Here is a 9,575-nt window from a genome sequence, read left to right on the forward strand (position 1 = left end):
TGGAGAAACCAGGAGAGACATTAAACCCATTAGGATGACAGGAAGGGTTTGATCTTGCTTGCCAGAGTAGCCCCCTCCTGGAACAGTGCCTCAGATGTGGTTTGCCCTCAATACAATTTATGGGAGGGAGGAAATATGGAGAGAAAGAGAGAAAGACTCATTCCCATGGGGAATTGGGGGCTATCTCATTTCCCAGGAGAGCTAAAGAAATGGAGGCCCAGAGGCAGGAGAATAGGACAAGGGTGAGGCCCCTTGGTGCTAGCCTCCAGACCCTGGCCAGTGGGCCTCAGACCTCTCCCCTCCCCACAAAGGACAGTACTTGGGATGGGATGCAGTCTGACGGAGCCCCACCCAGAGTTTTCCCAGCTCTGCTAGTAGGTAGGCCATAGGAGAGAAGAGGATGAGGCTGGCTAGCTGGAGAATGGGGCACTGTGCACCTTGGCTTGGGGCAAGCAGCAGCCTCTCAAATTAGACAAATCACTATGCAGGACAAGGCCAGACTGGGCAAGCACTCAGAAGAGCAGGTAGGCATGACTTTATTGATTTTTACAGCATTCCCTACAGGTAGTGAATACAGAAATGGCCATGCAGGGATGGGGGTCATGGGGTGGGGCCAGGGCCGAGCAAGTTCAGGAAGGCAGTGGAACAGGTGGCCGCCATGGCACTCAGTATGTGACAGATGTCTTGAGACTTGACTCAACTGTTTTCTTCAGGATGGTGTGGCAGCTAGAGCCCGAGCCGGAGCCAGACACAGAGCAAGAGCCCGTAACAGGGCCCTGCCCTGAGCCCAGGATCACACTGGAGCCTCCAGTCACAACACTGGAGCAGCTGGACCCAAAAGTGCCTTTTCCGCCTCCAAGTCCACAAGTGCTATCACAAGCTCCTCCAGGCAGAATGGCGCTGCCTCCCCCCATGGCTGCCAAGAAATATACCAGAGTCACAGCAGGGTCCTTGGCTCCCCATGGGGACCCTTCTCCCACAATCCCCTGATACTCACAGATAGTGACCTGGCTGGTGCATTCCCTAGACATCCTAGAGGAGAAAGGACAAGAGGAGCAACTGCTGAGAAAGACTGCAAGAATGCATCCTGGTGCCTCTTAGAGCAGCTCACCTACCCACTTAGCAGGCAAAATCCACGGTCTGCAATTTAAAACCTCTCCTAGCAGAATGGGTTGTCCTCAATGGCTTAGAATGTCAGGAAATCTCTCAGAATTCCCCTTAGCAAGGAAAGCTCTATGTTGGCATTCTACCCTCCACCACCCCACCCTCTGGGCACACATTCCAAGGTCCTCTGACTGGCCCCACCTGCACTCCTCGCCCTCCAGCAGCCTGCGGTAGGTGGCGATCTCCACATCCAGGGCCAGCTTTGTGCTCATCAGCTCCTGGTAGTCACGCAACAGCCGGGCCATATCCTGCTTGGTGGTTCTCAGAGCAGCCTCCAGTTCTGCCAGCTTGGTCTGAGCATCCTTAAGAGCCAGCTCCCCACGCTGCTCAGCATCTGCCACATTGGCCTCCAGGTTGGCATTCTGGGATGGGAGCAGAAATGAGGGAGAAAGTGGCTGCAAGCACAACATAGCCTCCCAAAGCACGTACTGTGGGTAAAACCTGCAGGCTGGGGTGCACCATAATCACATGAGGTCAAAGTTTTCCTTGGCCATTCCCAGTGGCTCTCATTCTTAGGGAAAGTATTGCCTCTTCTGCTTCCTTAACTCCCATAATGAATTGAGTAATGCCCCCCAAAATGCCGTGTCCACCTAGAACTTCAGAATATGCTCTTATCTGGAAACAGGGGTAAAGGGGCTATTGCAGATACAATTAATTAAGGATCTCAAGATGATATCGCATTGTATTTAAGGTGAGCCCTAAATCTGATGACTGGTGCCCCTAGAAAAAGATGAGAGGACACAGACAGAGACAGAGAGGAGACACCACATGCAGCCAGTTTGGAATGATGCAGCAACAAAACAAAGAATGCCAAGGAATTGCCGGAGCCACCAGAAGCCACAAGGAAGAGGCGAGGAAGGATTCACAGCTTCCTCCTTCAGAGGATGTGTGGCCCTGCTGACACCTGATTCAGACATCTACCCTCCAGTCTTACAGAATAAATTTTTATTGTTTCAAGCCACCAACTTTATGGTGCATTGCTACAGCAGCCACAAGGAACCACTCCACCCCTCTGCCACCTCAAGTGATCTCCTATTTCTCCCTACTCCAACCCTCAACACTGCACTGGAATTTCTCCCAGGTTACTCAGCACTCTTCCTGTCCTCTTCAGTTCATCATTTACAAGTCTCATCTTGAGAGCCATCACGGTCCTTGATTCTTTTAGAACAGTCTCATTTCAAGTATTTTGTTTTCAGAGTTTATCAAACTGTGTGCCTCCATCTTTGTTTTGAAAAATCTACTCTGCCCTTACCTCTCCAATCCCACAGAAAACTCAGAGATGAAGGATGAGGTCCCTGTCTGATCGGCCATCCAGTAGGCATTCCCTAAAGATTCTCATTATTATGTTCCCACACAAGCACCCTGTGGACGGGGAACATCATCTCCACTCTACTGATGAGGAAACTGAGTCTCAGAGCTGGGACCCTATCTAACCCAAGACAGCTGACATCCAGTCCACCGCTCTCACTGTAATCCACGGGGCTCTGCCTGGGGCCTGGCGCAGGGGAGCCCGGTTCAACAGGGTTGTGCATGAAGAGGAGGATTAATGTGGGTTGTATCCCCAAGAGGGGTTCATCACAGGAGGCCTTTATGGGAGGAGCTGCGGCTCCCAGACCTGGGGATGCAGTACCACTCCTAAGTTCTGGCACCTGGGCTTTGAGACTCCAAGCATTCACGTCACCTGGGCAAACTGAGTTTAGAAAGCAGGTTTCTGGGCTCCACCCCTGGAGACTCTGATTCCCTCGGTCTGGCAGGAGGCTTACGAATCTATCTTAACAGACAACTCAGAGAATTCCAAAGCAAGGAGTCCAGACTTTTGGGCAAAACACTGGCAGGAAATTAAGTAACGGGTCCCCCTTCATACTCCACAGGAGAGCAAGTAAGGACGGCTGGAGTCTGCGCCTGGGCCTTGAGTGATCTGTGCCCTCAGAGCTTTCCCAGAAGGGCCTTGCTTGGAGTGGATGGGCCCTGTGAGATGCGGGGGTCAAGTTGAAGTGCTGGAGAAAAGTGCTTGATTCTGGGGTCTCAGATCTCAACACTCTCTGTTGATCCCAAAACCGATTCTTCCAATTTGGGGAAAGCGAATACAAAGATACTTTAAAACTTAGGCATTTGAAATCCTTCACATCTAGAAATGAAGTCTCCAGAAAGAGCAAAAAACCATCTCCCTGCCCTTGCCGCCCTCTCCCTCCATGTCTCCCGCTCCTTCCCATACCAGGCACCAACAGCACCGCCTCCCAAGCAGGGCTCAGCCCCTAGCTCTACCGTCCATGTCACCTGCTCCCTAAGGTCCTGGCTCTCACCCTCCCCGACATGGCACTGAGAAATTCAGTGCACGGCCTTAGAGCCCCTGCTGGGCTTGAGGAGTCCAAGTCAAAAGAAGAGGTAAGAAAAGAGATAAGTTACCCCTCTGCCCAAAGAGCCAAAAGCAAAACCTGGGCATGAAATGCAGCATGAGCAGAGCCCATGCAGTGAGAATTCATGGGAGGAAGCCCCTCTTACATGGAGCTTCAGGCTCTCTCTACCCCAGTTACCAAGGTGCATGTGCACCCAAGGGTGGCCCTGGCACAAAGGCAGTAGAGGCAGGGCTGGGAGAGCTCTGGGACCCTCACCTGGTTCTTGAGGTTCTCAATCTGACTCTGCAGTCTCTGAACGTCCTGCTGCAGCTGAGAGATCTGGATTTTGGTTTCCTTCATGCTGTCCCCATGCAGTTGGGCAGATGCCTGAAGTTCCTGGTACTGAGTGGGGGCAGAGGTGACACCATTAGCTGAGAAGACCCTCACCCATGTCCCCCATTCTTTGCCTCCTCACATCCTCATTTGGAATGTGGGTTAAAACGCTGATACCAGGACATGGTGGAATGTGCTTACAGATGTCCAAGAGCATCGCCCACGGTTTTCCTGAGTGGCCTCCCTCCTGGAGAAGGGGAATAGTGGTGCCCACCCAGCCCTGGAGCTTCAGGGAGGTTATCAGAACTTCCCAATGGGACTGAGGTAGACAACCACCCTGGGGTAGAAGCATGAAGACCCAGTCTTTCCAGTGAGATGCTGCCCCCAGGCCCTGGTACCTTGGTCTGGTACAGCATTTCGGCCTCAGCTTTGCTGGTCTGGGCGATCTCCTCGTACCTGGCACGGACCTCGGTGATGATGTCACTGAAGTCCAGGCAGCGGTTGTTGTCCATGGACAGCACCACAGACATGTCGCTGGCCTGGGTCTGGAGCTGACCCAGCTCCTGCGGGGAAGACTGACTCAGTGACTCAGTGCCCACCACACTGCAGCTCCCATTCCCCTGGGAACCCCAGGGCAGGGGCAGGAGGCCTGGCTCTCTGTCCGCACTCCATGGTGGGGGGGCAGCCCTCATTCATGCTGGTGGCACTGAATGCTCCCTGCTTCTGTGTCCTCATCAGAAATGAAGGCTGCAGGAGGTGGTCTCCAATGACTCTTGCAGCTTGGAATGTAAAGGAAAACGTCCTGCAAGGCCCGAATTACCTGGTCCTCATCACTCTTCTGACCTCTTATCACCCTGAGCCCCCCCAGACTCCTCCAGCCCCACGACCCCCTGGCGTTTCCTCAGATACCAGCACACACAGGGCAATGGACCACTCCCTCGCCCTGGAAGCCCTGATTCCCACCTGCGTGGCTAATTTCCTCACCTCTTTCAAAACTGTGCCCAAATTTTATCTTCTAAATAAGGCCACACTGACCATCCTATTTGAAATTGCCATCTACTCTACTGACCACATTCCTAGTCCTCCACCCCCTGTTTTAACTTTCCTGTTAGCACTTATCACCTTCTAACATATTCTATAACTTACTTATTTACTAAGTCTATTATTTCTTGTTTATCACCCAGTAGAAAGCAAGCTTTGTGACTTTCATCAGGTTATTCACTGAGGTGTCCCCAGAACCTAAGCATCCACATAGTAAATTCTCAGTAATTGTTTGTCAAATGACTGAATGACCAGAATCTAAGTCACCCTAACCAGGCTTTGCCTCCTGGCCACTCCCACAGTAGACACCAGGAGCCCACTCTGTCCCTCCCCCTCACTGCGCCCTGCCCTTGGAGACACCGTTTCTGCCCTTGGCACATCCTCACTTCTTCATACAGACGCCTCAAGAAGCAAATGTACTCTCTCAAAGAGTTCAGCTTGCCTTCCAACTCCATCTTGCTCAGGAACACCTCGTCCACATCCTGGGGACAGGGAGACAGAAACCGTGTATGTCCTTCTTCTTCTCTGCGGGCCCACTCTGGCTCAGGAGTTCTGTTCACACACTGCCCGACTCCCACCCCCAGCCATCTCCAGAGACCCGCTTCCTCCTCCTCCAGCCCCACCCCGCCCTGCTCTCTCTTTTGCCTAACATTGACCCACACTGCCTTCAGGAAGTCTTCCCTTATTAATCCCAACCTGTTCTGCTTCTTCTATGCCTTCCCTACCCTCTCCTATAGTGACACCCAAAGCTTATCACATGGTCCCTCAGTTGGATCTTGTCCTGGGGTCCCTGTGTCCAGGTAGATGTCCCATTTCCCTGGGGGACCCCTGCAGGCAGCATGAAAGCAGATCCCTCATGATGACCTTCACCCCTCTGCCCTCAGCCCAGGACCAGGCTCTGTGCACTGCAGCCCCTCAGGCCCCAAGTGCAGCAGCTGACCCCCACCCTCACCTTTTTGAGAACCACAAAGTCATTCTCGACAGTAGCCCGCCTGTGGGCCTCCTGTTCATACCTGCCAAGTAAAAACAGAGAGACGCTGTCTAACGGGCAGGGATCAGAGCCAGCGCCCCTCCTCCGAGCACGACCTTCCTGAAAAGGCCGCACGTGCTTTAGATGCTCCCGAGCAGGACACGCAGCCAGCCCGTGTCTCTGCCTCTCCTGTCAGGAAATGTTTGTCCCATCCCACCCATGTCCCTCTCTACTCTTTCAGCCCATGTCCCCTTAATGACATAGGGCCACACTCCTCCACATTTACAAGTCACTTTCAAACAGCTTTTCTGACTTAGGACTCACACAGAGCAGGCAGTTTTGATTTTGTCAGAAAGATTATACAACTTGCCCAAGTCACAGATGATTAGGTGGCCAAGCAGACCTCAAACCCTGGTCTCCAGGCCCCCATCCTGGGCTTCTTTCAGGACCCACTGCATCCCACATCCCACCCTCCCAACACCCCGGGGGGTGAGAAGCACAGGTGACGTCTTCTCAGTTTTCAGATGTAGAAACTGAGGCTGGGCGAGGTCAAGTGCCTTGCTCACGGCCACGCAGCTGCCCTTTACTCAAAGTCACTGGACCCAAGTCTGCTGTTAGTCCAAGGCTCTCTCCACACCACCAGGTGACTTAGGTGGGGGACCCAGAACCACAGCCTAGCTGTGAATCATGCCACAAGCCTGGGGATGGCCCCACGAAATAAACTCCCTTCCACCCCTTAGACCAGAGAACATCTGAGTCACTTCAGTCCACAGCCTGCTCAACAGGAATTTCTCAAGAAAAAACCTGCTGAAGCTTTGTTGAAATAAGCCCCTCCCAGCACTGACCAGAAACATAGACCTGGGAGCTGGGGCCTGTTGGCTCTCCAGATCTGGGCATCGGGGGCCGTGGGGCCTCCTTACCTGCAGCAGGTGAGCCATTGTGAGAGTCAGGGGGAGTGCAGTGCAGAGGGGCTAAAGGGAAGCCCAGTGGTGGGGGTGGGAGTATCTCAGGGGCAGCCCTGACCCAGCCCTCCTAGACCCCACTCAGGCCCCACTGGGAGCTTTGTCTCCTTACTTGGCCTTGTACTCCTCCTCCTGGTCCTGGCAGAACTTCAGCTCGGCATCCAGAGCCCCTCGTTGTCTCTGGAGCTCCTCCAGCTGCTTTCTCAGCTGGGCCAGGAAGCCCTCGAAGAAAGACTCCAGGCCCCGAGGGCTGTCACTCACCCCCAGCTGCTGCAGCAGCTTCCATTTGGTGTCCAGGACCTTGTTCTGCTGCTCCAGGAACCGCACCTGCAGCATAAGCAGAGGGTCCCTGAGGCCCCTGTGGATGTCCCTGGGCCTCTAGAAACTGAAGCCTCGTGAACCCTGTAATCAGCCCACCGTTCCCCTGCCTCCCAACCCAGCCTGAGCACAGCCTCATGCCCTTTCCTCCAGCCTCTGAGCACCTCAAAACAATCAGAAAGAATAACAGAGAAGGGTCTCCCCACTGCCGGCTGAAAGCTTTCTAACGCTGAGCCCCAACTACGGGGCCACAGAGCCTCAGCATAACCAGGGAGACTTCGGTTAGGCCGAAGAGGGACGCCTTTGCTGCAGAAGCAAATCAGAAGTGATAGACCAGACTTAACCCACTCCCAAGTCCATCAAGAACAGTTCCTCCCAGGGATGCACTGAGATAGGGGCTTAGCTGAGTGGACCCTCACCTTATCAATGAAGGAAGCAAACTGGTCATTGAGGGTTCTGATCTCTTGGGTCTCCTGAGTCCTCACCACCTGGAACTGGGGGTCAATCTCAATCTTCAACGGCGTCAGCAGAGCCTGGTTGATGGTCACTTCCTGGATGCCCCCCGGAGGGCACAGGGAAAGCCCAGGCCTACCACTCCCCTGCCCAAACCGCACCCCTAGCCTTCCCCCTGAACCCCAGGCCATTCCACGAGAGCTTCCTCCACATCTCCCAAAGGAGCTGAGGCTCCTGCTGCTGAAGCTACTCCTGCTGCTGAAGCTACTGCTGCCTCTGCCCCTGGAGCGAGCAGAACAGGCCGAGCTCGCACTGAAGCCCCTCTGGGCCCGGCAGGGAGAAAGAGGCATGGCAGGGACCCAAAGTCACAAGCCGCAGACAGACACAGGAGAGTCGAGGTGTGCGAGTTCCTGCCCTGAGGCCCCGGCACAAGACTTTTATCCCCTCCCTTGCCTGGGCTGGGCCTTGGAGAGCAAGATGCTCTTGGCCTGACTGTGTCTGTCACTGGCTCTAGCTGACCTATTCTGACACGCCTGGAGAATAAGCACCCGGCGCATGCCGAGCCCAAGGAAGGAGACCCGGGCCCTGCCCTCGGAGCTCCGGGGCTGCGGAAGAGCTGGGCACGTGTCCGAGACAAGGAAGTGGCCAGAGGCCTGGACTTCAGTGCTGAGGATGGGGAGCAATGGCCCTGAATGACGTCACTGAGGGTCACTCAAGGAAGGTTTCCTGGAGAAGACAGGGGAGAAGAGAGGACCATTCAAGGGGAAAAGAGGATGGAGGGGGTTCAGACAGAGCACCTGAGTGCCTGAGACATGCTAGACAGAGGAGAGTGAAGCTTCTCAAAGAAAGATCTACCAACAAGAGCTGCTGAAGGAAGGCACTTGGTAGCACTGAGAAGCCAGGAGAATAATAAAGGTATTACTGTCGGTGTTTGCTAAAAGATAGTCCAGGATTTGGTAATGAAACAGAAAAACAGGGCACCCAAGTCCCTCCTCTTGCCCAACCCAGCAATCACCCACGAGGCCCCACCCCACTCAAAGCCGGCATCTCCATCCAGGATCCTGGCCGGCAGAGCACTTCTGAACCCAGCCTTGTCCCTTCCACACACACCCGTTGCCAGGCCCACCCACCCGAGTCAAGCACTTCATTGTCGGTCAGGTTACAAACCAGAGGCACCTGGGCTATGGAATAAAACGTGCTTTTAGAAACATACTCTCTTGGGAGCTGGAGCTGAAACAGAAGCTTTGGGGTTGCTCACGGGACAGACACTGTCTCTGCCCCGAGGGTCTGCTGAGCGGAGGAGCCCAGGCGCGTCTAGCCCTGAGCAAGCCTCCCCCTGGCACAGGACCCTGGAAAGAGGCATCGGCCACCCTCACTGAGGCTCCTCCTCGGCTGGCAAGCAGCAGAGGGAAGCTCCAATTTTTAGAAACTTACAAAATTTCTTTTTTACGTAGCTGGAGAGTTATTTCTTTCTGCCACCTCCCCCTTTCCCAGAGCTGGGGCACCCTGAAACTGTGACACGGGGGCCTTCGATAAGGCAACTCAAAGCAAGGGCAGAGACTCAGCACAACAAACACTCAAAACATGAGGAAGTCAGTCCTAGCAGTGCAGACGATCCCGGAGGTGCTCCGCCCCTTCCTACTGAGGGCCCACCTCCACGCCCAAGCCCTGGGACCACCCTGAAGAAGCAAAGAGGGTCAGGTGCTCTTCTTCCAGTCCCACAAATATGCTTGAGAAAGGTCTGCATGGACTGGACTCTACCACCCCTCCCCCCTCACATTTGGATGAGGCCAAATTCACCTCCTTGGAACTTCCCCATATTTGTAATATTACCAAATATTGGAGCCTTAATGAGCTTCAAGGTCCAATGCCCTCAATTTACACTTAAAGACGCTGAGGTCCCGGAGGGTATAGGGCGGGGTGCAGAAACTGTGCAGCCTTGAGTAACCTAAGACATTGCACCAGATGACCTCTAAGCCTGCTTTGACCCATTGCTCT

The 9,575-nt window shown here is 54.2% G+C and overlaps 1 protein-coding gene across 2 annotated transcripts; it reads right to left on the reverse strand.

Annotated features, from left to right (window-relative positions):
• Window positions 1–519: 519 nt before the first annotated feature.
• On the reverse strand, window positions 520–8,494 carry KRT78 (keratin 78). 2 transcript variants are annotated; one of them, XM_053661439.1, is made up of 9 exons: window positions 8,433–8,494; window positions 7,544–8,303; window positions 6,919–7,133; window positions 5,827–5,887; window positions 5,261–5,356; window positions 4,232–4,396; window positions 3,777–3,902; window positions 1,306–1,526; window positions 520–1,032 (listed from the first exon to the last, which is right to left on the reverse strand). In XM_053661439.1, exons 2-9 carry the CDS (start codon window positions 7,925–7,927, stop codon window positions 666–668), a joined length of 1,635 nt encoding a protein of 544 aa, XP_053517414.1. In that variant the 5' UTR covers window positions 7,928–8,303; window positions 8,433–8,494; the 3' UTR covers window positions 520–665. The 2 variants fall into 2 exon arrangements, with proteins under 2 accessions (XP_053517414.1, XP_036993412.2); XM_037137517.2 differs by having other exon boundaries at window positions 520–916; window positions 998–1,032; window positions 7,544–8,490.
• Between the last annotated feature and the right edge of the window lie 1,081 nt (window positions 8,495–9,575).

This window comes from Artibeus jamaicensis, unplaced genomic scaffold (genome assembly GCF_021234435.1).
Source record: "Artibeus jamaicensis isolate MK-2021 breed Jamaican fruit bat unplaced genomic scaffold, CSHL_Jam_final contig_233, whole genome shotgun sequence".
Lineage (NCBI taxonomy): Eukaryota > Metazoa > Chordata > Mammalia > Chiroptera > Phyllostomidae > Artibeus > Artibeus jamaicensis.

Coding starts and splice junctions, on each gene's coding strand:
- KRT78 (XM_053661439.1), bottom strand. CDS start 7,927: ATGCCTCTTTCTCCCTGCCGGGCCCAGAGGGGCTTCAGTGCGAGCTCG. Junction 5,357..5,826: donor ACTTTGTGGTTCTCAAAAAG/GTGAGGGTGGGG, acceptor CCCTGTCCCCAG/GATGTGGACGAGGTGTTCCT. Junction 1,033..1,305: donor CTGGAGGGCGAGGAGTGCAG/GTGGGGCCAGTC, acceptor TTTCTCCTCTAG/GATGTCTAGGGAATGCACCA.